The sequence below is a fragment of the Corvus hawaiiensis genome, chromosome Z (genome assembly GCF_020740725.1).
Source record: "Corvus hawaiiensis isolate bCorHaw1 chromosome Z, bCorHaw1.pri.cur, whole genome shotgun sequence".
In the NCBI taxonomy this organism is placed as follows: domain Eukaryota; kingdom Metazoa; phylum Chordata; class Aves; order Passeriformes; family Corvidae; genus Corvus; species Corvus hawaiiensis.
This window is the reverse complement of record NC_063255.1, coordinates 54,846,825-54,874,576: the sequence shown is the minus strand read 5'-3', so window position 1 is coordinate 54,874,576 and position 27,752 is coordinate 54,846,825. Positions and strand designations below refer to the sequence as shown.

The 27,752-nt window shown below is 40.0% G+C and overlaps 1 protein-coding gene across 2 annotated transcripts; it reads left to right on the top strand.

Moving 5' to 3' along the window:
- On the top strand, positions 1-22,519 carry TRPM6 (transient receptor potential cation channel subfamily M member 6). 2 transcript variants are annotated; one of them, XM_048292492.1, is made up of 8 exons: positions 1-561; positions 10,302-10,367; positions 12,728-13,014; positions 13,265-13,347; positions 13,859-14,064; positions 15,968-16,019; positions 20,216-20,322; positions 21,217-22,519. In XM_048292492.1, exons 2-8 carry the CDS (start codon positions 10,322-10,324, stop codon positions 21,336-21,338), a joined length of 903 nt encoding a protein of 300 aa, XP_048148449.1. In that variant the 5' UTR covers positions 1-561; positions 10,302-10,321; the 3' UTR covers positions 21,339-22,519. The 2 variants fall into 2 exon arrangements, with proteins under 2 accessions (XP_048148449.1, XP_048148448.1); XM_048292491.1 differs by lacking the exon at positions 1-561 and having other exon boundaries at positions 10,220-10,367.
- The last annotated feature ends 5,233 nt before the right edge of the window (positions 22,520-27,752 follow it).

Genomic DNA, 27,752 nt, shown 5'->3' with positions numbered 1-27,752 from the left:
TGATTTGTCTGAGCCTGTTAAATATGTAACCAGAGAAGATGTTTGTCAGCTTATATTTTAACAGCAGTTTGGATGTTGTGGGTTAATGGGACAGTATTATTATAACTTTGGTGCAATAGTGCAGTTAATGGAATGCTTAATAGCTGAGGATGGAGTTGGAACACTCATGTCTTTGGGAGGCCATGAAGCATGGTGGATAGCAAAGTGCTTTTGCTATCCCAGGGGGTCTAACTGGCTTAACATGTCCTTGAGGTTAATATCTCATTTTTCCTACCATTTCCTTGAATAAATAAGTCATCTGGCTATATTACACTGATAACTGAAATTTGCCAATATACAGTACATTATAATGTAGTTAAAGCCCATTAGTAATTCCCCTCTTAAGAATACTGAGCCAGCAATTCTGATTAATCTGTTTTGTGACAAACTCTGGGATGGAAGGAACTAAAAAATCATACATTTGTGTCTCTTATAATAATTAATACAACAATCCTTTAAACATTATTTCAGAAATCTTCTCCTGCTTGAAAACATCTCAAGATTTGCATCTTCACTACTCAGGTAAGCAGAAGGCACCAGAATGACAGCTGAGAAATTTAAGAAATTAAAAAGAACATTAGTTCTCCGGTTGTCATCCACTGTGATTTTCATTTTGAGGATGTGCACAATTGCCCACTGCTAAGAAGGTTCTGTGTTAATTCATGTCTAACACGTAAATGAGAGAATTATTGAATTTTTTCTTGTTGATAATTGCTCTGTTCTGGGTATTTATGGCAAATCCAGAGCAGGATGTAGATAATCACTCTCAAAATACCAGTGGAAATCATGAATACAGGTCGGATTCCTGAGGGGGCAGAGGCAGCACTCATTTTTCATAGCTGTCAGTCCCCTCACACCACCCAAATCCTCCTTTGTACTGTCTGGAATTCTTTTCTTCAGTTAATTGGTCCTGTACTACTTAATCTGTGTTTGTATACCTATGAACTCCTGGAAATCTGTCAGGGAATAAATGCTTTGAATGCTAATTGCCTGCAGCCCTGCCTTTCCCTGAGTTTAGCGCGCACAGATTTTCCCAGAAGGCCTGGATGTCAAGTTTTTCCAGGAGGAGAACAGAGCAGGGATTGCCAGTAGATGTCACCATTGCCCACAGGACTTGGCGTCCATTACATGCAGGGCTGGAATAAATCAGCAGTATTAGCAGCCTCCTTAAATTCAAGATCTACACAGTTTTCACTGGGAGTAACACCTCCTGGCTTGCAATCAACTGTACAGAAGAAATTTCTCTGGCATGGTGGCATTGTTGCAGTGATTGATTTGTTACTTGTCTGGCATGCTATTTGAGATGAGGTTGGACTTTTAGCACAGATGGAAGTGGTTTCTCTTATGAGTTAACAAATGTCTTCAGAGGTTTTCAGTGTAGGCTTTCTTTCCTCAGGAAGATTAGGACAGAATTTAGCCAACTAGGCCCACAAATTCAGCACTAGAATTCTGTACCATATATTGCTTTTGTGTTATTCTTGCCATTATTTTGAGCAAGCAAATATAATTCAGCCTCTCTGCACACCCAAAAGAAACACATCTTCGTCCCAAGTTTGGCAGCTGCTGCAAGTCCATGTCACATGGCTTCTCAAAGTTCTAGAGCAACTGCTGGCAGGGTCTGATAGATGGCATAGATTTTAGCAGCTCCTCTGTTCACATCCTTCTTTCTGCTACGCACTGATTTCATGATCAGAGTGTGCTCTTAGTGCAGTACCAAAGGAAGATCTTGTTTTTTCAGTCTGTGCTCCGAAACCATTCAGACACAGTAACCAATTCCTGTTGAATTTGGTACATATAAACAAACCTTGAACTGGAGTATGAAGTGCAGATCTTCTCAAATGAGGACCCCAATTCATGGGGTGGATGTCTCATGTGTGCTCTTTAGTCTGCCCTTCTGGACTCAGTAATCTCTAATTAAATTTTGCCCAAAGAAATAATCTTAAAATAAGGATAGATTTTGCCCAAGCTCCATAAATTCGATAAGCTCCAGAGTTTGTCACCATGGCTTTTTTGTCACTCTGCAGAGAAACACAGCTCTGCTGTGGCTCACTCTAAGCTTTGGATGATGGTTTTGCTTGCCTTCAACCATTCAATAGGGATATTAGACATCAGAACTGTAGCATCCAAGTTGCCTCCTAGTTTCAGTCTTACCCTCTTTGTGCCTTACTTTACACTCTCTCCCCCTTCCTGACAACTTAGTCATTGTGAGAACAAATCCATAAATATTTGCTTGACTCTCTGAAGTTTTGAAGGTGTTTGCCTGAGAAATAAGCTGCCGGTTAGGGAGGTATAATAATGTTACTGATATTTTTTGGCAAAGAGCCTGAATGAAGAAACACTAGTCTGTGCAGGGGAAGTTTGGATTTTCCTATCATACCTTGCTAAATCTCCAGGTGCTTCTATGCCTGACAAGACAGACAATGAAGGTAGTTGGGGTCAAGGCATCTCATCAGCGCAGTGTGAGTGTTGCTGCACTGGAGCTGGCAGGAGCAGGATGCAGCAGCAGCCCTTTGTGAAAGGAGGAGGATGAGGAGATAGTGGAAGTCATTCTAGGCAGGGTGCAATGGGCTTTCTCAGAGAGCCTGTTCCTTTGGAAGGAGGGAATTCTTGAATAGAGAAAAGAGCAGCAGCTGACGTTTGTGAGAATTGATGGGTCAGTACCCTGGCTCCGGCCAGGAGGGGGCATGGCTAGGACCTGGAGGTTATTCTACACTTGTTGCAAGTTTCCGTGTAGTAAGTATTCATGTGTGAATTGTTTGCCTCTCTTGCGCCCTCTGTTATTAATATTGCTGCTGTTACTTTCATTTTTCTATTTCATTGCTGTTTCCAGTAAATTGATCTTATCTAAACCCACAGTTTTTAACTTTTGTGTCTCCAGTCCTTTCCATCCTGCTACTGGGAGGAGGGGGAGGGGGAGGGGGGAAGTGAATGAGCAGTGCATGGTCTGGTATGTTTCAGTGGGAGCACTAAACTGATGAACACCATTCCTAAACCACAACAACCTTATTTGGTGTTCCATGTGAAACATGAAGAGCTGAGATAACAACAGATAGGGTAAGAGTGGGTTGGAAACAAATTTGATCTAAGTATTTGTTGTATTAGGTATGTCACAGTGTTGTAACCTAACCCTGTACATTTCAGTATATGCACTATGTGCCCATTGAGGTGCTCGTTTTCAGAGCAGGGAGAGAGATCAGGATTGCTTTGTTGCTGAACTGTGTGATATCAGCTTACGATACTATAAACTCAAGGGCAAAGAGAGTAACTTGTGATGTGTATTCAGTGTTGGTCTCCTACCTGTCCCTCAGGCACGACCTTTGGGAAACCATTAACCATGTCCTTGGCTGTAGCAGGCACAGCATTTCCAGCTGGTCAAGGGACACAATTGTCCCACTCTGCTCTGCACTGTGGAGTCTCATGTTGAGTACTGTGTGCACTTTTGGGCACCACAATATAAAACAGACATTAAACTGTTAGAGATCATGCAAAAGAGGGCCATGAGGATGGTGGAGGGTCTGGAGTGGAAGCCTTGTCAGGAGCTGCTGAGGTCTCTTGATCTGTTCAGCCTGGAGAAGAGGAGGCTGAGGGGAAACCTCATTGCAGTCTTCAACATCTTCACAAAGGGAAGCAGAGGGGCAGGCAATGGTCTCTTCACTCTTGTGACTGGTGACAGGATTTGAGGAAATGGCATGGAGCTGAGTCAGAGGTTAGTTAGTCAGGTTTAGGTTGGATATCAGGAAACGGTTTTTCACCTGAGGAGTGTTTGGGTGCTGGAACAGGCTCCCCAGGGAAGTGGTCATAGCACCAAGCCTGTCAGAGTTCATGAAGCATTTGGACAACTCTCTTAGGCACACAGTATGACTCTCAGGCACAGGGCTAGGAGTCGGACTTGATCCTGATGGGTCTGCTTCCTGATGGGTCCCTTAGCATATTCTATGATTCTGTGTTTCTATAACAATTGTACCCAGCCTGTGAGCAGAACAGGGAAAGATTATTTTTCCCAGCTTTTCACCCCCTTTTTCTCCTTGAGGTCTGTTACAACAGTGCTTGAGAATTTTGAATTCCCTTTGAATATTAAGGAAAGCATGATCTTGTTGCTAAGTCTGCCAGGTCTCTTCGTACAGTTTTACACCCTGATTAGAAAAAGGGATTCTTAGGAGGGTCTTTCAGAGATCTACCCTGAGGGTGGATAGTCATGATTGGCCTGTAATGTGGGAGAAAATGGGCCAGCTTCTGAAGGATTATTCTGCTCCAATGGCTTGGAAGTTTTCCCCTGAACAACTACAGGACCCTGATGAAGTGGCAGAATATTTGAAAGAAAAATGCTGTGGCAGCTCCAGAGAGACGAAAAGTTCTGCAGTGTGCAGGGCCCTGGCTATTGTTTATCAGACACTGCTCACAATACTAGACAGCACCCTCAGGGGGAAGAGCAGGAAAGCAGAACAATAGGCGCTGGGGCCACTCAAACTGCAGGTGAACCAGAGGAACTACCCATGCTGGTAGCAGTTGCTCCTATACAGAAGAAGAAATTCAAGCCAAACCAGTTTGCATACTGAGGGATGAAGAGGAAGCAGGGCCCTCAGAACAGGAAGCAGGACCAGAGAAAATCACTCCCTAGGTGAGCTGCAAGGTATGCAAACAATTTTCACCCACTAGTCAGGAGAACCCCTGGTGACCTGGCTGCTCTGATGCTGGGATGTTGTGGCCCACGATATGGAACTAGAGGGAAGTGAAACCAAGCAATTGGGATCCCTATCCCAGGATGTGGGCATTGACAAGGGGATTGGGAAGAGGACAGAAACTCTCAGAGGTGACTCCTGTCAAGTGTGAGGGAAAGGTGACTACCCAATGCTGGCAATATGAAGATCACCTTTTTTTCCTCCCTACTGGCCTGCACTTCAGCTATGGAAAGGTCTCTCTGCAGGGCCTCCCTGCCTCTGAGGGAGTCAGCAGCTCCTCCCAGTTTTGTATCATCTGTGAACTTGCTTAGTATCGCATTGAGCAAGTTAAAGAGAAAATTTTCCATGCTCTACTAGTATGGACCAGAGTCTCTGCTATTGGGAGCAAGCAGTCGCCTGCTCAAGGGAGGGTACACACCGCGAGGTAATCTGTGGTTTTTGCTGTGTGACCATGGAGAGAACATGAGGAAGTGGGATGGAAACCCCACCTCTGACCTGGCAGCATGGGTATGTGAGTTGAGAGGAAGAACAACCACCAAACACCACTCCAGTTGCCAGTGGGCAAGCCCTCAGACAGAATAGAAGGGTTGATATTACTTCCAATCCTCTTGAAGGGACATATTCCAATCCTCCAGCTCATATTTACAAGTGAACCATGACTACTGTGACCAGAGTTAGAGGGGTCCTTCCTCCAGCCAAATGGGGGAAGGGGACAATCAGATCTATTGGATTGTGTGAATCTCATGGCCTGACACATCAGACATACAACCGTATTGTGCTTTAGTTGACCCTGGAGCACAATGTACCCTGATGCCATCAAGATATGTAGGGGCACAACCCATCTCTATTTCTGGGGTGACAGGGGGGTCCCAACAGCTGACTGTACTGGAAGCTGAAGTAACCCTGACTGGGAATGAACGGTAAAAACACCCCATCATGACTGGCACAGAGGCCTCATGAATCCTTGGAGCAGATTACCTCAGGAAAGAGTATTTCAAAGACCCAAAAGGGCTTTGTTGTGCTTTTGGGAGAGCTGTAGAGACAGAGGAAATCAGACAGCTGAACACCTTGCCTGGTCTCTCAGAGGACCTTCTGCTGTGGGATGGCTGAGGGTTGAAGAAGAACAGGTACTGATGGCTACCACAACAATGCAGTGTTGGCAATATCACACCAACCAGGACTCTGTGACCCCCATCCATGAGTGATTCCTGAACTGGAGAGCCAGGGAGTGGCCAGCAAGACTGGCTCACTCCTTAACATATATGGCCAGTGTGTAAGTCCACTGGAGAGTGGAGACTGACAGTGGACTACCATGGCCTGAATGAAGTCACACCACCACTGAGCACTTCTGTGCCAGACATGCTGGAACTTCAGTATGAACTGGAGCCCAAGGCAATCAAGTGGTAGCACCATCAATATTGCAAATGGGTTTTCTCAATTCCTTTAGAAGCAGAGGGCAGGCCACAGTTTGCTTTCACCTGGAGGGATGTCCAGTACACCCGGAACCAGCTGCCCAAGAAGTGGAAATACAGCCACAGTATTTGCCTGATGCAAATATATCAGTATTTGGTCTGATCCAGAATGCACTGGAAAAGGGTGAGGCTCCAGAACATTTGCAATACATGGATGACATCAACTTGTGAGATAACGCAGCAGAGGAAGCTTTTGAGAAAGGGGAGAAGATAATCCAAATCCTCCTGAAGGCCAGTCCTGCTGTAAAACACAATAAGGTTTAGAGACCTGCCTAGGAAATTCCGTTCTTAGAAGTAAAATGGCAGGATGGACATCGACAGATTCTGATGGACATGTTCAGCAAAATAGCAGCTATGTCCCCACCAACCAGCAAGAGGGAAACACAGGCTGTCCTATGCACTGTGGGCTTTTGGAGAATGCATATTCCAGATTACACTCAGATTGTGAGTTCTCTCTTGTGATCCAGAAGAACAATGATTTTAAGTGGGATCCTGAGCAACAAGCTTTTGAACAAATTAAACAGGAGATTGTTTGTGCAGTAGCCCCTGGGCCAGTTAGGACAGGACAAGATCTGAAAACTGTGCTCTACACTGCAGATGGGAAGAATGATCTTTCCTGGAGTCTCTGACAAAATGTACCCAGGGAGACTTGAGGATGATCTCTGGGGTTCTGGAGTCGGGAATAAAAAGGACTCGAGGCCTGCTACACCCCATCTAAAGATGAGATCCTGGCAGCTTATGAAGGAGTTCAAGCTGCTTTAGAAGGGATTGGCACTGATGCACAGCTCCTCCTGGCACCCTGAATACCAGTGCTTGATGGATGTGTGAAGGGAAAGTCCCTGCCACACATCATGTCACACATGGATTAAGTGGATCACCCTGATCACACAGCAAGCTTCAACAGGAAATCCCAATCACCCAGGGATCTTGGAAGTCATCATGAACTGGCTCAAAGGTGAAAATTTTGGAATATCATTGGAAAAAGAGGAGGGAAAGGTGACTGGTGCTGAGGAGGTCCCACCATATAATCAGCTATCAGAAAATGAAAAGCAGTATGGTCTTTTCATCGATGCTTCCTGCTGTACTGCAGAGAAACGTCAAAAAGGGGAAGCTGCTGTATGGAGTCTTATGTGACAAGTTGCAGAAGCTATTGAGGGACAAGATGGATGAAGTCAGGTTGCAGAGCTGAAAGTCATCCATCTGGCTTTAGATATCACCAAACAAGAGAAATGGCCAGTGCTCTACCTCTGCAATGACTTGTGAATGGTAGGAAATGCTCTGTAGGGGTGGCTTGACCAATGGAAAAAGATAAATATGCAGAGGTAAACCCACCTGGGCTGCTGAACTGTGGAAAGACATTGCTGACTATGTAGAGAAGTTCGCTGTAAAAGTACATCATGTAGATGCACACGCACCCAAGAGGCTACTGAAGAGCATCACAACAATGGACAGGTGGATTGGGCTGCCAAGATAAAAGTGTCTCAGGTGGACCTGGTCTAGCAACACAAAGGTGAATTATTTCTGGTTGGTGGGCCCATAACACCTCAGGTCATCAGGGAAGAGATGCAACAATACAGATGGCCTCTCAATAACTGTGAAATGTGCTGAAATCAAAAGAGGGTAAGATATGTGGGACAATGGTCAAAATATAAATGTGGGAAGACCTGGCAGATTGATTACATTGCAAACCTGCCAAGGCAAGCTCTTTATATGTACAAGGAAGAAATGGATGGCTGGAGATGCACCCTGTGGCTCACACCACTGCCTGGAACACCATCTTGGGCCTTGAAAAGCAAGTCCTGTGGTGACATGGCACCCCGGAAAGAGGTCAGTTGGACAACGGGACTCATTTCAAAAATAGCCTCAGAGACCCCTGGGCCAGAGAGCACAGTATTGAGTGGGTATCATATTCCCTGTCATGCACCAGCCTCTGGGAAAACTGAATGATACAATGGACTGTTAAAAGCACATTGGTGGGACCTTCAAACATTGGGATTTACAATTAGCAAAAACCACCAGGTTAATTAACACCTGAGGCTCTCCCAGTCAAGCTGGTCCTGCCCAATCAAAACTCCCATGTACTGTAGAAGGGGAGAAAGCTTCCATGGTGGAAATGAGGAATATGTTTGGGAAGTCAGTTTGGATTAGTCCTGCCTCAAGCAAAGGCAAACCCACCCATGTGATTGTTTTTGCTCAAGCATTTGAGCACTCTTGGTGATGCAGATGGATGGGGAAACACGATGTGTACCTCAGGGGGATTTGATTTTTGAGTGGGAATAGTCTGTACTGTCAGACTGTGTATGTAATGTTGGTTGCTGAATGACCCTGCCACTGCGTGCCATAACTACCATGGCCAGTGAGCATGGACTGCTCCAGATACACCAGTCATGAGCTCATGATGCACCTTGCAACCACCTGACAGCACAGCAGCCCTCCTGCCCTGGAAGATATCTAGGACAGATAGAACTCACAGTCATGGACCCAATGAACTTGACAGACATCTGGGAGGGATGACCATTGATTATGGAAATGATACCAGTACATATTTATCTACCTATCTGTCTGTATATAATTAGAAGGTGAATGACCTGGACATGAAGGACATGGTATGGAAGAAGGGGTGGATCTGACTTCTTTTTGGCAAGTTCCTGGAATTCTGTGCAATCCTACTATTTGTCTCAGGTAGGGAAAAAGTGTAGTTGATACAGATTAGCTGATTTATATTGAATTAGCTTGACAAAAATTTGGGCAATTTTAGTTGTCCCTAATGCTTTCTGACTTCTAGCTAACCATCATCATGCACGTGACAACAGAACTCAAGTCTTTTCTACAATGCCAGTCTGCCACAACTCTTTCGTTCTCCACTGATTAAAATTGTTTAATTATTTGTTCCCCAAAAGTGTGGAAGGCTTCCTTCTCCAGTTTGCTTTTGCAGAGCATTGAATCAACCAAATGTAATTTGCTAGGTTGAAAAAATGGAGTGCAAACCTGATTCCATGGCTTCTGGGTATCAAGAAGTGCCTTACTAAAGCAGCTCGTATCCCGCATTGCCTTCAGGTTGTTTTGGGGTTTGGTTTTGGTTGGCTGGTTGGTTAGTTGGTTTTTAAAAATCTGTTTCTTTGTCACCAGTTAGTTCTCACTCATCTCCACTGAAAACTCTCTCTTCTGGAATGCACATCTTCACAGTTTTGCAGATGTTTGCATCTAACCTGCCCCTAAATGGACAAGTAGTACAGCTGAGGCCTGAGGCAGTCATTGTGTTCGGGTTCTTGAAGGATGTTTGGTTTCTCAAAGGAGGAAAAGTGAAGAATTTATCTCCATTTCTCAGGCTGTGTTAACTTCTGAAATGTCTAAAGGAGACCTGGACTGTCAGCTGTCACTATAAATTACCCCGAAGTTAATCCTGTAGAGGAGACCGAAGCCTGCTGAAGCCTGTAGAAGAGTAATGATTGCATTTGGAATCTGGGTTATTATTCCAGATGCAAACCTTTAATGCTGACTGAGTTTCTGGTATCTTTCTGTCCTGTTCCTGGCTAGGACAGGTTTAATTATTTGCAGAAGCCAGCAGGGGCCTTGGCTAGGACCCAGAGGTTGTTGTCTACCACCTCAGGTCATTGCCAAAGCTGAGGGGAAGGGAGTCTCTTCTGGGGAGGAGGGGTCCCTTCTGAGTCTGTGGTCTTTTCTATTGTCAGGGGTCATTTTTTGTACTCTTTGTCGTCAGTATTGTTACTCTTCATTTCCTTGCTGTTTCCAGTAAACTCTACTTATCTCAACCCATGATCTTTACCTTTTGTGCCTCCAGCTCTCCTTTCCAGCCCCAACAGGGGGAAGGACTGGGGGAGGAGGAGTGAAAGAATGGAGCATGGTTTGACATGTTCCAGTGGGAACACTGAATTGGGAACACCAAATTGGGGAATATAATTCCTAAAACACAACAGTGTGCAAAGGGGAGTTGCTGTCTACATAAAATGAATGGTGATCAGATGTGACACAGTATCACACTGCTGCGTCCTCCTTGGCTTTGTACACTACCGTAAAGTGCAGCCAAGTGTTTTTGAAACTTAGCCAGCTTGTTTATTCAATCTAGCAGTGAAATCTATGTTCTTTGCAGCTGTTGAAAGAAACAACTTAATGAGACTTGCTCAGACTATACCATTTACACCAGTCCAGCTCTTTGGTGAGTACCAACTTCTTGCTTATATGTTTTGCTTTATAAATAGTTGGTGCATTATCTTTTAAAGACTGTGTTTGAGAAATTTCCTTATTTCAACAATTCTTTTTTTTCTGAAAGACACAAAACAAGATAGAATTGTAATGTAATCATGCAGCAGTTTAGGGACTTTTGAAGGTCATCTTGCCCAACTCCCTCTCCGATCAATTCAGATCAGATTGCTGAGGCCCTGTCCAACTGCATTTTGATTATGTCTATAAATGGAGACTCCTAATTTTCATTGGGCAACCTCTTCCAGTGTTTGATTGACTTAATAATGAATCTAGTGTTTTTCCCTGTATTTGTTGGGGTTTCTCTTGCTGTAGCTTGTATTCATGTGATTGCTGTCAACCTCAGAGATGAGTCTAACTCCACCTTTTATGTATCTATCATTAGGATCACTGAACTCAGCCAGAAGTTTCCCCTAAACTTTGATAACTTCATTCTCTCTGTTTCTCTTCACAGACACAGACACAAACACAGACACGCATGTAAATCTATGTATAGGAAATGCCATCAAGAAGAAAACCAGATAGTGATTTAAAGGGCATGATTCCTGTACCTGGCACAGAAAACTTTTAGTGTCTTTAGTGTTAAAGAAAAAAAAATTGCTGTAACTGAAGAGTGGTAGAGCATAATCCATAAATTTTTGGGAAGAGTTCTGAAATTAGTGTGCAGTATTGGCTTACAGCAGCAGAAGCTCTGCCTCTAGACAGCTGATATCTAGGTACCACCTTCTCAATGGGTGGAATATTTTGTGTCACTGCAACTAATTGCTGATACTTGCAGCATCATAGCATTTCTTGTGACCTGATTGCTGTAGATAATGGCCATATTGAGCATTCTAATCTTTGAAGCTCCCAGGAGATACCTTTCTTGGTATTAAACTGTCAAAAGATAATAAAATGAAGATTTAATGTAAGTTTTAAAAATGTGTCTAGTTATACTATCTTTATTCAAGTGTCTGTCTTTTGTGTAAGATACTGACTTTTCTAGTTGTCGTATTTTAAATTAAAATGTGCGTAAGTTGCTGGATTCAACAGCATCTGCATTTTTTCTAACTGGTAAAAGGCAAGCTCAAGAGTGGGAAGGAAATCTACTGGTCTGAATCCAGTTTGTGATTGCTTATGACAGTCTTTGTCATTTTGGCAATTTAGTTACCAAGTCACACTTACCAGGGAAAACCTGCTTCTTATGCCTTAACATTACAAATAATGCAAATTGTAGGAAGGAAAGCCAGATTTAAAAAATCAGTCCACTTTTCTGTTAGTTTACAAATGGTGGCAACAGAAAAATGTTACTGATTCTGCTGCAAGAGAGGAATGCTACTACAGCTCTCCAGGGGGAAACAGAGAGCAACTGAGTTACAGCTCACTAGGTTCTGCTTGCAGAAAAAATGTTACTAGCAGGAGCAGAACATCTTAAACACTTCATCTTTGCAAATAACATTACTATTAAAAAATTCAAATATTAGTTTAAAATACCAAAACTGTAAGATTCCTGATAACTTGCTTTAGCTTGTTCTCCTAGAAATGTCCTTTTCCATCTAATTTCCCTGGCTCATCACATCATGGCCAAGTCACCACTTTTGAAACAACTCAGCTCTCTGTCTGCGGCAAAAGGTGGCACTCTCGACTAGAGTCAATTTTGTATCAAATACAAAATTAAACTCCTTTAATCTTATAGTCAATAACTGTTACAAACTGTTTGCCTTGATGTCATGATTTTTTCTCTAGATTTGTTTTTAACTATTACTTTAAACTATTATTTTAACTATTTTTAAAGTAAGATTTGAATTCGGATATTCTGCTCCTGCAGGTTTGTTTGGGTGTTTGGGTTTTTTGGGGTTTACTTTGTGAAACACAGACTTAAAAGAAAAATACTGGAAGTGTTCCACAGATTTACAATTAACTTCAGTCTTACCAAAATTACACACGGGCCATTTAGAGTTCATGCACTGGAGATAAAAATGGTAACCCTTTAAAAAGATGTCCTTTTAAATGACTGCTATAGACTAGAATATCAGTGAGCTTTGTTTGTGTGGAGGTATCCAGGATGTCTTGAATTTATCTTTATTAAGAGGCTTAATACAAGCTCTTTGGACCACTTATTATCATAGCAGAAGAATGAATGTACTAAATAGCCTAAGTTTAGGCTGGGAAGTTTTCAGACAGATGAACAGTTATGATAAAAAGGCTCTCTTCTTAAAAGAGTGTGGCTTAGAAAGGTGTGCAAAATGGTGTGTTATTTAAATACATTAAATGAAAATGCTGTTCTCTCCTGTTTCTGCTAATGACTTTTGCTAACAAAACTTTCTTTTGTTTAAGCTGGAGAGGAAGTGACAGTCTATCAGCTAGAAGAAAGTTCACCTATGAATCTTGATAAAAGCATGTCTTCCTGGTCCCAGTGTGGCACGACTGCAATGATCCAAGTCCTGTCGCGGGAGGAGATGGATGGGGGCCTGCGGAGGGCCATGAAGGTCATTTGTACTTGGTCTGAGAGTGATGTATTAAAGTTGGGACAAGTATTTATTGTGAAGTCTTTCCTGCCAGAGGTGGTTCAAACTTGGCAAAAGATCTTTCACCATGGCACAGTATTACATCTCTGTCTGAGGGTGAGTTCAGACCTGAAGGAACACTCCCTGGTCTAGCCTGACATTAGACTGCTTACTTGTTAACATCTTCAGCAAGGTTGACATGTTTCGATGCTATCTTTTGGAAAGAAAAACGGTTTTGAGGAAGATGTATTTCCTATGTGTAAAAAATAATCAGGGGGTTGTGCATGTTTGTTTAGTTTTTTTACAAATTTATGACACTTTTCTTCATGAAAATGAAGTGGTGTTTATAACACTACATTTTTTTCAGGAGATTCAACAGCAAAGGGTTGCCCAGAAGTTAATCTATACCTTCAACCAAGTGAAACCTCATACTATTCCCTATACTCCAAGGTAAATTCAATGTCTTAAAGTACTAGGTGGAAGAGGTTTCTCTTTTCAGCCTCCTTTTCCATCATGGATCATTGTGCAAAAACTCAATGGTAAAAATAATGTCTAAGGATAGTTAATTTTAAGAGGAAAGGTAGGCAGCTTTGAACTTTGTCTTTATAGCTACATGTGGTAGCAAAATAAACATTCTGTTCCTTAGACTTAAGCAAGAAGGCCTTTTATATCGTTAACTAAAACAATTTGATGTAGCTCATTTACAGAGGGCTAGGATAATCAGATTATGTTTTTGTTCCTAAACTATACTTTCTGATCAGGTGTGGGTTTTTTTGAGAATTATCAGACCAAGAAAGCCTTTTTTCTCTCTTCCATTTGGTATCTACTGTTGTCGAAAATGCTCTAGCCAGAGTAGACATGTCCTCCTTTTTGGTATACTTGCTCTGCATCTTGCAGTTTGCTGATTGTGACAATGCTTTTTACCTAGCCAGCTCCTGACAGACAGTTTTTATATCTACAGGTTCCTGGAAGTTTTCCTCATCTACTGCCATTCAGCAAACCAGTGGCTGACCATTGAGAAGTACATGACTGGTGAATTTCGGAAGTACAACAACAACAATGGAGATGAGATTACTCCCATCAGCCTGCTGGAAGAGATGATGCTGGCCTTTTCTCACTGGACCTATGTCTACACCCGTGGGGAACTCCTTGTTCTGGATTTGCAAGGTGACTGCTAGCATGGGATTGCTATTTGAAACCAGATGAAAAGCAATCATCTCAAAAGAGAATTTAGTACTGAGGAATGGGCCAAATTCTCACTTATATGAGAATATGCAAAGCTCAAGAAACCTCTGGATATCTGTTGTGTGATGCCAATAAATGAGAATACACAGAAACAGTCTAGGTTAATGTAGGTGTAATGGGAAAATAATATTGCTCCAAATGCCTCCAGGCTGAAAGACCAAAAGAGCAATTATACAAACTGCAGGAATATTTCATCCAGCTCCAAAAAGCCACTCCACAGTTAAAATATTTTTATTTTTTATAAGATCTACAAATAATATAGAGATTCAAATGTACTCATATATATATATGCACACTTAATGTGTATGTAAATCTCTCAAAAATGTGTGAATTGCTATCTGCATTTTTTATTGTTCATATTAATAAATCTGTATGCAGTTTAAATAAGCTGTTAGCCTGAATGCTATTCATGAAGTCTAGTGACTCCTTCAAAGAGCATGTGATCATTTTACTTTACATATTTAAGTGGGAAGATGGCATATTTTGAGGAGATAGAACAGTTGACAATGTTCAGATGAACATCACCCATCAAACAGTATAAACACTATTGCTTTTCATTTCTGTCAAGGGAAAAGTCTATGAGTAGCCAGAGACTTAGCATATTTATATTTTACAGCATCCAGAAGCTGTAAATTACAAAAATATATACTTACTATGCAAAGTAAGCCTATAATTCCATCCTAGCCTTGACTGATTTTAGTTGCACATAAAAAAATGGCACAGAAAGAATAACTGTGTCTTTGCCACAGCCTATGAGAATTTGTATGACATTTGCTCAGGTTTATTACATAACTCTCACAGTTCCAGAACAACTGTGTTGGCTCAAAAATGGAGAATATAAACATCTATGTAAATCTCAGTTTTCGCCTCAAACAAACTGAGATCAGCTCTAGTTTTGGCCTCGTGTTTATCTTTAATTCTCTAATCTGGAACTGAGGAAAAGTACAAGGGTTGATCTCCTTGCAATTCTACTAGGATGAATCTACACGACTATTTACTATTTAATACCAGGGACATCTCCACATACACATATAGACACCACATTTTGCCTAATTTACATACACTGAAATGGCCTACATTGAAATTTGGGGTTATTTCAGTCACATTATGCTGTCTCCAGAATCTTTATTTTTGTTGCAGAACATAAATTTACCTTGTAGAAATAAAAATAATTCCATATCACATGGTCATATGACAATAGATTTTTCATTACTGTAAAAGTGTGACGACTTTGTCAGATATAAGAAAAGATGGTTTTTGTAAAGGTAGTATACTTTAATCAGTTTGGTGAAAACTGCAATGGAGGTATCAGCATTCAGGTATCATAATGTAATTATTTCTTTAATATGTTTCCTTGGCCACCGAAATGGAGAAAGGGATAACAGACCCAAATATTTGCACATCATGAAGTTGTGGCTTCTTGTGTTTGTTACCTTGAAGAGAATGTGTGTCTGAAAGTAGCTCTATTGATATTGGAAAAATCCATGTCTGGTTAGTACCTTTATTCCACGTAAAATAACAATCTTTTGGTTGGTCACATTTTAGTTTGTTGAGCTTCAATATAATATTTATTGTATTTGCATACACCTTCCATCTACTAATAAATTTACCTCAAAGTAGCTGAAGTCAGAACTGTAATAATAACTACTTTGCCAGTCCTTTACAGATTTTTATACTCATAGCATTTTCACTCCAGCTCATGACCTCTTTAACTATTACACTGTATGATGTACAAAGAAAATGGTTAATTACATTTTTTGTTAAGTGTCAGATTATGAAATCATGACAACCTTCGTTTGTAACACACATTGTCTATCTGTTGTAGGTGTTGGGGAAAATCTTACAGATCCATCTGTGATTAAACCTGAAGACAAAAAGTAGGTTTCTTTCTGTTGAAATTATTATTCATTTCAGACATTCTGCCAACAGTCTGTATATTTAGGATGATTTTCTATGTTTTGTGGGAGAGGTTTAATTATTTTTTCACATGGTGTTTGGGTTAAACGAAAGCATGATGCCAGTGAAGAGACTACATCTTCCCCTGTGCTTTGGAGGACTCTAAGTGTCCCAGCTCTTCATATGTGGTAAGAGGTGTATGAAAGGCGGGAGAGTCTGCGTTGCTGTTCTGGGAGCAATCTCTTCACAGAGTTGTGCCAAAAGATGTGAATGCGGCAGTCCAGTTTCCCCTAACTGGGAGTATATGGGGCCACAATGGCTTAAGAGGATGAAGAGAGGGCCTCTGGCTCTTTAACCTCTCCGAGAGGTTTTAGTGTTGCATTTAAGCATGCAGCATGATTTCAGAGCTGTGATATGAAAATGGTAAATCATGAGTGGAAACTTAAAACAACTGGATAGATTAGACACACAGAAATAGCAGTCTGCCTTTGTGAATCAAATTTCAGAATCAGAACCATGGCTATTCTCCCGTTCTGTGACCTTGCTCTTCAGTGGTATTTTCTGTAGCAAGAGCAGAAGCAGTGGTGTTGACGGCTGCTCTCCTACAGCTCTCCTACTCTTCCTTAACCTACACCGCTCCAGATCTGCCCTGACATCTCTGCCCCTCCCCTATCTGGTGTTCATCTTGACTGCCCCTTGCTCAGCTCATGCCATTTGCTTGAAGGGAGGTCTCATGTTTGGAAGGAAGGAAGATGCAAATGTGAATAGTCTAATGTAATACAAAGGGCAATTAACTACAGAAATACTGGTGACTTGCCCACAACTTGGAACTCCAAGTTAATTTTGTAAGCAAGTTCTTAGTTCTGGGACCATTATTAATATTTCAAAAGGATAAGTAATAAATTACTTCCTTAATGTTTAATAATGATTGTAGGTGTATTTGCCATATAATATTTATTTTGGAAACAACAAAGATATGAGAGCAAAGATATGCTGAGCACTTCTCAGTGACAAAGACTGCCCTAAGTAGGTCATTGGTTCATGACAGAAGCACACAGATAGCTCAAGTTAGAGATGCAGAGAGGTCAGTCATGTAGTTGTTCACTAGACTTTAGCAAATACTTTTAAGGTATTGCTACAGATGCATAAATTCTGGTTTGCTACTGTTCAAGTAGATTTTTTTATATCAGTGGTAGCATAAACTGTAACAGTTATTGCTGTAAACAGTGGAGAGGCACTGACTGAAGTAGTTCACATGGCAACTCAGCCTACCCCCTTTAAAATTGGGATAATATTTATCTACATTATTTTGAAGTTTTTATTAGCATCCTTCTGTATTGTTTCTGCTGTTAAATAATTTTAATTGATTAATGAAATTTGATCATATAGATCTTATTTGCAGAACTTTTTATTGTTTATCATCTGCAAAATAGTTCTAGTTACAGAGTAAGTGTAGATTAATTAATCAAACCCAGCTTGATTTTCTTATATTCAGGGAAATCTTCAGAACAGCAACTTGTGACACTATATTGTTTGATTTAGGGTTCTAAAGTAATAAGGCAGTAAAACTGTGGTGTTTTCTGTAAGCAGGTACCCAATTCTATGAAATACTTTCTAAAAGAGTAATAAGAATTACAGTGTAAAAGCACTGTCTTTGTTCTAAACTTCATCTGCTCACAGGAGAAACATTTCTGACAGAGGCAAGATGTGTTTTAAGTTTTCTTTTGTAGGTAAGATACTTAGATAAGATCAAAGATACTTTGAGCTCATGTTCCCTTGGAAACCTAGGAAAAAATAGATGGCACCTGACTGATGGGGCTGATTGAAATTTCAGCTTTACTTACAGTTAAATTATTTATGTTTTACTTCTTTAACTCCATCAATTTACTGGCTCACATTATTATCATGTTAGTATCATGTAAGTCTTTTACTTCATGCATCCTGCTTTCTGTTTTGGAAAGGACTTTGCAATGGCAAAGTGTGACCTCTAGGTCTGTGGTAGTGCTTTATGTCTTGGTTTTATACCAGTATCAAGACCAATATAATAGATCTCTTTGGAAAGTATGCCTAATGCTGGGACATCCCACACAGATCCTGAGCTGATGCAAATCAGTGTAAGATCTGGCCACATGCACTGCATAGAATGTATGAAGTGACAAAATGGTACAGGTATGACATCCACAGAAAGATTTCCTTTAAAACAGATGTAATTGAGGCACAGCAGCAAGGTTTTAACATAGTTTGAACACTTCTGTACTGCCCAAACATGAAGAAGACTTGGCAAGTCCACAACAAAGTTAATGCGGGTAAAGTTTTCACAGATATTAGGTTCAGATTCAGAGATGAGGAAAAGAGTGTTTTGAGTTTCAAACTGAAAAGAATTGATATATTCATAGAGCATCTGTTTTCAATAGTTTGATATTATCACCACATGAAAGATTTTTCCTGGTTTTCATATTGAAATGTTTCTTTCTGGTCTTGCCTACTGACAACATAGACAAAAAAAGCCAACAGTCTTCAATTTTTTAAAAAATAATTTTAAACTACCCCCTAATCTTTACATGTTATGGTTTCCAGGCCGATGATCATTTCCAATTTATCCCCAGATCTCCTGAAATAGTTATCCAAATTTAAATGCAGTATTCCTCTTGAATCATTGCCAGTACTAGGTACAGAGGAAAGGTTACTTCATATATGTCACAGAGAGTATACCATTTTATCTCAAAACAGTATGAGAAAATATCATTCTGTCTTCTGTTACTTGCTTCACCTAGCACAGAGTAATGGTTAGGTTAGAGAAGTATCAGAGTAGTTGTGTGGCCTTGAAATTAGCAAAGCCTTCCTAATTTCCTATACCTGCTCAAGCAAATACTTAAGTACATTCTGTTTTTATGGCATTTCATCGGATTCCAGCAAAGGATAGAGATGGCTATATTGCATCATGTTATTTAAAGTGTATATATGGCCCTTGATTATAATTCACCTCTTCCCTTGTTTTATGCATTAATTTGCTTTAAAAGATGACTAGATTAACCCTTCACAGGATCCAGGAGACACATAATCTCCAGTGTCTGCTAGAAATTAGAAGGATACTAAGTTTTGTATAGTAGTTTTAGCTAAACACTGCTGCTGTCCTGTGTGAAAGGGAAGAGATTCATGTTTGAACATTGCTTTCTTTAGAGAGAATATAGTTTTGTTAGTGTGAATTACAGATAGATTTGAGAGAATTAAAATATTTTCTATAGCTTCTCAGAGCTGTAATTGATTTCAGATTTTAAAAGATGCTGTTTTCACTCTGCATATCATTAAAAAAAAATACTGGCATTTGTAAAGTTTTTTTGGAAGTGCTTCTTGTGTGCTGTGTTCCATAGTGTCTAGACTGTCAAATTCTTGAGAATAATGGTGCAGCTATACTAAAATTAATGAGCACTGAGATTTCGGACTACCTTAAGGATCTGTTGGAATTATGTGGTGCTTCTAATATGTGTGTGGTCATAGCTGGCTTCTGTTTGCAATTGCGGCAGTTTCTTTCAGAATATGCAATCCACTTCCACAAATGGATTCCCTAGTAGCAATATTGAGTTGGTCAGAGAACAGAAACATGGAAATAAGCACAGGAAGAAGACAATAATTTTAAAACCTTGCTTGTCAGCAGCATATTGTGGGTTTTGGGGTTTTAATTTTTTTTCATTTTTTTATGCTGCGTATTGCTGTGACGAGGGTTCTCCTAGCTTTTGCCTTTCTGCTTTTAATTGAGGAGAAAATTAGTCCCTGTCAGTTCTGTTTTGTTCTCACATGCCCACCATCAAAACTAGAACCAAACTACTTGCTTGGTGGGAATGAGTGGTGGCTGCAGCGGAATCACACAGATTATGGCATATGTCATCAAAATGTTGCTGTGCCCAGTTTTCCTTTGAGCATTTTCATAGGGACTGCTGGGTCTATCTTGTCTTCCTTTAGAGCAAAACAAAAGTAGTGTGGGGTATATGTAGGCTAATATTTTACTGGAACTGACGATTCACTCATCCCATATCTAAAAAAAGTTTTAATGTGTATTAACTTCTGATTGTCTTGATAAAAAGGGCTAACTGATAAAAAAAAAAAAATTGTCATCATCTCCCTCCCCTATAATTGCTTTATTTTAGATTCACTGATTTTTAAAGCATATTTCTTTTAGGTCTGGAAAGATGGTATTTGGACCAGCAAACCTAGGAGAAGATGCAATAAGAAACTTCATTGCAAAGCATCGCTGTAATTCTTGCTGCAGAAAGCTGAAACTTCCCGGTATGCAAAGTAAAGATTAATTTTTAATCTATGTATAATTTTATAAGTGCAACAAAGTAAAAGTGTAAGTGTGCTATAAAGGCAAGAACTGAAATTCTATTGATCTGAAGGATTCTGGTAGGCATAGTCTTCCTGTGCAAAGGCAGATATGAGAATACTGCTCTTTTTCCTACCATCCATGTAAGAGTGAGAGCTCATCAACCTGATGTTGGCATTCAGTATGAAAGCTTCTTCCCATTGAATTGTTTCCCCTTCTTTGCTAAATGGTAGCCCATTTTTTCCAGGGTCATCACTACAGACAACATCTCCAATAATTTTTAGAATAAGAAAGAGTAACAATAGAAAATTCGTGATGCATTAGTTGGGGAAAAACTCACTGGACGCTTTCTGGCCCTGCTCCAGCCCCTACGTATGCTTAGTTGGATTCCCTGTTGTTCATGCTATATTTGGTAGAATGTGCTTCTGTTTGATGTATGGCAGATTTTAAAGACTGAAAGCCAAAATATTTTGCTTTCTGGATGACTTTTCAGCCACTGATGTTTCTTCTGTAGAGAAAGCTCCTTCCTTTCATTGCCTTCATGGAGTAATAATCGGTGTTTGATTCTGAAACAGAAACTGCAGTGTTACTGGTTTTAATTATTTTTCTCTGTGGCAGCTGGAGATAATACAGGGGAAAATCAGCTGAATGAATACAGCCAGGGAAGTTTCATTCATACGGGCTCACACCCCTGGTTCTCTCAACTCCCTGGTTCTTATTTGCCTCACTCCAGATTTTCTTCCTCCTGGAAACATCAAACAAACTGCCATCAGTTCTTGGGCTGAGCACTGCTCAAGATGTATGTGCTTTTCAAACATTTACTTGGCTGCATTGTTGAACTTGTTTTCTTGCCATAGATTTGAGAAGAAGTGACTACACATTGGAAACTGTTGGTCCGGCCTTAGAAACAGAAATGGAAACAAGCACCAAAGAAGCGGATAATGCAGACGAGCCTTCTGAGTATGACACACAGCTGTGAAGCAGAGCCCATGTGTTTGCATGCTTGAAAACCTGCCCCTTATCACTGCCAAAGGTCTGTCCAAAATCACAAAGTACAGGCGACTGAGTGCAGCATCTGTCTGCCCTTGCTAGACCCTACAAACAAGGAATGAGAAAAATCAGCCCTTCCATGCTCTTGTGCTGGTCTTTCTTGTACAGACCAATGAACTACTGGGAGCAGGTCACCCCTTAGCTGGGTAAACCGTCCCATCAGTGCCTTTTTTTTTAATCATGGTTCCAAACTGTGTTTTCTTAGGAAAACGACTGTGACAAGTTTATTTCCCAGTGGTTTGTTTCTCCTTCTGCTCTTTAGTAAATAAATGAATGTATACACATGTGCAAATCATTCATTTTCAGTCAGAGCCCATTCAGCCCTGTGCTTACTTATTCTTGGGCATAGAAGGCTCTCCAGGAAATTGCAGAAATACTACTTTCTCTTTATTATTGATTTTGATTCAGAGACAAACCAAGAATATGTGAGCAATGAATTAATGGTTTAAACAGTACTCATGACAGTTAGACTGAAAAATTTTGTAGGAACTTCATCTTGAAATCTTTTCACATACCAATAAAAAGTTGTCCAATAAAGGAGCAGATTATTGGGCCCACAAGCATGGGATTTTCTCATTTTGAGTTGATGAAGTTGATTATTCTGTGGTCCTTAATACAAACATAAAGAACAACCTTGAATGTGACATTTGACTTTCAGGACCTGCCTTTCTTTATAATATTTTAGTTTCTGAATGATTTAAAGTTGCAAATGGAAGAAAGATTTTAGAAGTCACAAAGAATAATATGTTCCATTTGGTGTTTAACTTGTCAATGTCAGGCTGAACGTAGGACTGTTGCCTAACAGTGGTGCAATTATATTTGGCAGCATCCACATTTGTTTCTGTCGATGTCCTCTGATTACAGCTGAAGTTCAGAAAACAGAATAATCAATCTGTGCAATACGATTTTGTAGAGTAAAGATTGAAGTGTTCAGCAGAAATATTTCTAATACAACTCGTGTTCTAATACAGATCACACCATTAAAGTGACTTTGTACTTTCATGTTGAGAAAAAAACCTAATATTCAAATGTCAGTCATTAGAAAACTTTATACTTGAATTAAAAAAAAAATAACATTTCCACTAAAGCTGACAGTAAATTTTAAGGTGTAAAGGGGTTTTTTATTATGATCTGTGATTGATTTGGTATATTTAGTAAATGTCTACATATACATTGGATTTGGGAGTTACATGCTCCCAGTTTTTATATTGATTTACATGTTACCAGTTTTTATATTGATTACGATATTGATGTTGAAGTAATCAGTATTGTAAACAGTCATTGAAGTAATCATCTACACAATGTTCAGCTGAGATGCCTTCAGTTTCTGAGAGTATTCAGAAGAGGTTCCTGTTGGTTATTTTTCCTTTTAAAAATAATTTTGATAGAAACCCCCCCATATTTTCCCCTATTAGATTATATTTTCCATTTTGCAAAATACATAGTTTCCTTTGGCTCCTTTTTTCTGGAAGCAAGTCAATATATCAGAAAACTTAGCTTGTCTGTGAAAGAGGTAGCTTCATTGCATCTCTGCAGACTGAGGGTGAATTTTGATCCATATGCCTGTAAGGTAGTAATTCTGCTTCCTGTGGTTATCATTTTAAAATCTGACTTTAGGGAGATATGTGCTTACATGAATATGTAAATACATTAAAGAAAGACCTTTCTTTAAAGGATCTCTAACTATTTGTATGCCTTTCAATTCAGTTAAGTTAAACGACACATAAATATGTCTTTAAAGTCAAAGACATTGTAACTCCTGCCCTGATAGTGTTGTTTTCCTCAAATGTTGCCATAAATTCAGAACACATATATATTATGCACAAAAAATAAACTCTGCACCAGGCTGGGCCTGAGCACCTTTCATTTCCTTACAAGTTTTGAAGGTCTGCACAAATCATGCTTCAGATGGTCTTTTCTTGACAGTGCTCCTGTTGCCCGCAAGAGTGGGTTTCATAGCTGATACTTGTTAGAATTCTTACGATGTCTAGATAGCTCAGTGTATATTAATCTTAGTCCCTCTTGTCAGTATCTGTCAAGGTACATACTACTTTCCAGTATGAAATTGGGGATCCTTGCAAGGTACTAATCTGTGTAGAAATGTAGTTTATTTAATTTTGTAGCTGTTTAGTTTTGTTCAGCATGACATATTAAGGGGATGAAACAAGAAAAGGAGGCATTTCAAATTGTACCACTGTATATTTTTATCCTTGCACTAGTTTTTCCATGCGTGGAGGCACTAAGTTGAAAAACTCCAGTAATTCTCCTGGCATATTATGCCCCGCCTTTCTTTTTGCATTTTTTGGGAGTGCTGATTCACATGTCACTAAACTGTAAATTTAAGTACCTTTTCATAGTTCAGTAATAAATTATATTGAAAATAATTCGAAAAAAAATATTTCTTTTGAGATTTTGGTGTCTTTCTTACTACAAATTCTATATATTCTTTCAATTGTCTGTTGATTTCTAAATACTGACCTTGGATTAAAGCATACGTCCACTGAATACATGAAAGAAAAACTAACAGCCTTTAATGGGGACAGAAGTAAGCCCCACTCACATTAAAATTGTGGTTCATGTGAAATGAAAGATGTGGAAGTCAGGTTCTTTCTCCAAGTGCTTGACAACTAGAGTGAAAGAAGAAATCTTGTGTGTCAAATCCAAGCATAGGGTTTTCTGATTATTAGCTTCAGTATTTGTTTATGCTGAAAAGGACATACAGGGATTTCTTTCATAATTCTGGTGGGTTCAGGAAAAAAAAAAAGACCTGTTTACTTTGTTCAAATGAGTCAGGCAGTAAAGTTTTGAAAGAACAAAACAAAAACTCCACCAGAGTATTTATAAGCTCACATTTTAATATGAGCTTAAAAGAAGCTTACTTAGGAATTCAGTTGGGATTATCCGCAGCAAAATGTTTTTTTGGCATCTGCTGCATTGGAGATGTAGCTTGAACATAGGAAAAATATTCAGAAATTGAAAACCTCACACTCAGGAAGGCTTTTTTTTCCTTTTATTCATAGTTGTATTTGTGGTTATTCATTTATTATTAGTGCAATAAAATCAAAAGGGATATTACATGTGTTTTCTAGAAATGGATTTGTATTTGTTGCACTTTTGTCAATCTATTTCAAAATTTCAAAAGAATAAAAGAACACTTTCACAATGTTTCTGTTCTTCATAAGTATAACATGAAATAACGTTTCTGAGCACTAAGGAAAACAGGTGAAAGTAACATACAGAGAATAATGCAGTCATTTTTATTTTTAGTCTCAAAGTAATAAACATCTATTCTATATTTATCATATGGTTTCCAGCTTCTCTTTTGTTTTAGTTCTGCAGTAGCATTAGTTTCTATTCTCGTAGTCAATATACTTACAGCAAGAATACTTCACCTGTCTCATAAGTTAAAAGTTAATTTTACAGAAGAATAGATATATTAATTTACTTATTAGTTGTTCAATAAACCCTGGATTAATTTTTTTAGTTGAGATGCATGATCAATTCTTAGAAAACTTGGTAAATCCAATCACTGCTGCAGGTTTTAGAATAATAGATACCATTGCTGTAATATGACAGTCTTTTTTTTTTACTATAATTTTCGATCTCTGATGTGAAAAGCCTGTATAGCCACAAGTGTAAACAAGGAGTTATAAATGAATAGTGCCCTATTGACTTCATTGTCAAATCTGCTACATTTTATATCTCTTTTCCATTCTTAGGATGATGATGCCAGCCACTTTTCGCTGAAAAATTGTTCCCAGAGATTATGAAAAACATGCCTGGATTGACCTGGGCCTTCTCATCAACTGTGGTCACACCAGAGTAGTCAGTGCTTACCCTACTGATAGATCATTTGCACGATCTGTTACGCTTTTCAGCTTTTCTTTACTGTCTTTGTCATATTTTGACTTATCCTGGAAGGCAGTTTGGTCTCCCAATTTATGGTAACTACTGCTGGGGAAGAAAAATTTCAAACTAAAGCTAAGCAAAAACTACTTTCCGCTTGGATATTGAAGAGTGTGCAAACAGTTGTAATGCTCTGTCCATTTGCCTCCCTGGCACTGGTTCTGTTTGCAGAACAAAAAACAAACCAGTGTTTTAAAATACCCTGGGTCCATTTGGATGTTAATATTCAGTTGTGATAAAGTGCTTAAGGTTCAAGAAGAAAATCAGAAAAAAGTTCTGTAGGAAAGAAGTAACTTTGTTCCCTAAAGAAAGCCTGGCTGTGATCTTTGTGTCAAAGATTTAGGTAAATGGCTAAAACCTTCAATTTCTCAGGATGTCACTGAAAATAATATGATCTAGGTTTGACAATTTGCAGACAGCCCAACCTATGCATGGCTGGCAGAGGGGAGGAGGAGATGAAAGAGGAGGAGACTGAGTTGAGGAAGAGGAGGAGAGGCTGAGGCACAGAGAGCAGTCTCTGACTTATGAGCCTTTCTCCTGCTGTTTTTCCTGACTGACCTCTTGTCCCACAGAGATACTGCCAATGTCATCTTGTTTCTGTGGTCTGTAGCAAGAGGCAGTAACATGTACTAAAACACATTGACACAGTGTACTCAGGTGGCCTGGCTTCAACAGGTGTCTCACTTGAATACGAAAAAAGAGATGCTTCTCCCCAGATGACCCCTGCTATGACATTTGAAGTGTAATGTGACCTCTGAAAATGTCTGAGCAGGAAACGGATAGGGCAGCAACTGATCAAGGAGAGCAAGGGAGGTCCAGGGTGGTCAGCTAGGAATGGCCACATGTCCCTCTTGCTCTACTAAATGGATGTAAGGTTGGCCTAAAGTGACTGTAAAGAAATGTGGTCTGGATTAACTTCAGATGACCCCTGTGCATTAAAGGAGCCCAGCCTGACCCTCAGTGATTACTTGATGTAGCTAATTGGAATTAGGGTTAATATTAGATGACACATCTGCAGGTTAATTTGATCTGAATGGAGTTGTTGAATGAAAACAAGAACGAGTGTAACCCTGGACAATTTACTGGGTGTAAAGCTGACCCCAGGCATTGAGCTTGGATGACCCCAAGCAGATCATTGGCTATTGTGTCGTCCCAAGGTGACTCCTTTAATCTAGCTAGCATGTTGACCTCAGATGAGCCTTGGGAAGTCAATTGGACCTGGTGTGACTCCCATAAGTTATTTAAACTCATGTTTACTTGAACTGACCTGTGCCACAACCGTGAGAGTTGACCTTAGATGACCCTGCAGTGAGAGTTGCATCTCAGATTGAACTCTGATGACTTCAGACAAGAGTCAAGGACTGTGACCTCTTAGCACCAAGTGAGAGGCAGGTTGACGGCCAATGACAAATCAAACAATTAACTGGATCTCAGGTTTACCTTAAGTGACTTCTGGGCACTGAACAAAGGTTGCACTGACCTCACATGAACCCTATCAGCCTGTCTTGTTGACCTCAGATGAATCCTACTGCTTAACTGGATACCAAACAGACTTTAAATATTTGCCCCTCCTCCAAAGGAGAAGAGTGGTGACTTTAAAGGACCTCTGTGAAGGTCAAGTGTATGTCAGGTCTGTCAAGGTCTCAGTATGTGAGATTGATCTCAAATGATCCTAGGCTCCAAACAAGAGCCTAGCTGACCTCAAACAACATCTTGCGTATACCTGGGTCTCATGATGATGCCAGATAAGCATATTTGACAGGTTAACTGGCCCCTCAGGTTCACCTCAGATGACCCTACAGCAGTTATTTAGCCTGCAAGTTGATCTCAAACGACCTTCCTGAGAAGTGATGGTGACCTCCAGTGATCACAGGCCAGTTAATTGATTCTCATTTAACCTCTGGTGACCCCAAGCAGTTACTTGGATCTCATGTTCATCTCAAATGATATTTAGAGCCTCTAACTGTATTACAAGTTCATTTCACGTGGCCTCTTCGGTGGAAATGGGGGCTGATAATTGGCCTAAGTGACCTCCTGTTGGACATTAAAGAGCAGAGTTACCTGCCTCAAACATTATTAAGGCCACAGAAAGGAGGAATTTGTGTCAGGAAGGTGCTAATTCCAGGCCTGGCAGAGGCAAAATCTGGTTAACACATGCTGGTTAATGCATTCGGACAAATTTTCCTCACAGTGACTGTGTGAAAAAAAGCAACTGCTCATACCTGATCATATCACTGATCAAACAAAGATCATCCCAAGTTACGGGACAGATGGCATCGGCAACCACCAACAAAGCTCCCCAAAAATGCCTCTGTGGATACTGGAACTTGGGCTGTGTAAAGACAGTGTTGTTGTCTGGGTGTTGGGACTGTAGGAGAGGTCAACAATGCTTGAGAAGGATGTATCACTGATAGTGGATACAAAAAACCCAGAATTA

What these genes read in the sequence shown, in the direction of transcription:
- TRPM6 (XM_048292491.1), top strand. Translation starts at nt 10,289, where the DNA reads ATGTTCTTTGCAGCTGTTGAAAGAAACAACTTAATGAGACTTGCTCAG. An exon ending in TATTACATCTCTGTCTGAGG is followed by an intron (nt 13,015 to 13,264) that starts GTGAGTTCAGAC and finishes CATTTTTTTCAG; the next exon opens with GAGATTCAACAGCAAAGGGT. An exon ending in CCTTGTTCTGGATTTGCAAG is followed by an intron (nt 14,065 to 15,967) that starts GTGACTGCTAGC and finishes TATCTGTTGTAG; the next exon opens with GTGTTGGGGAAAATCTTACA.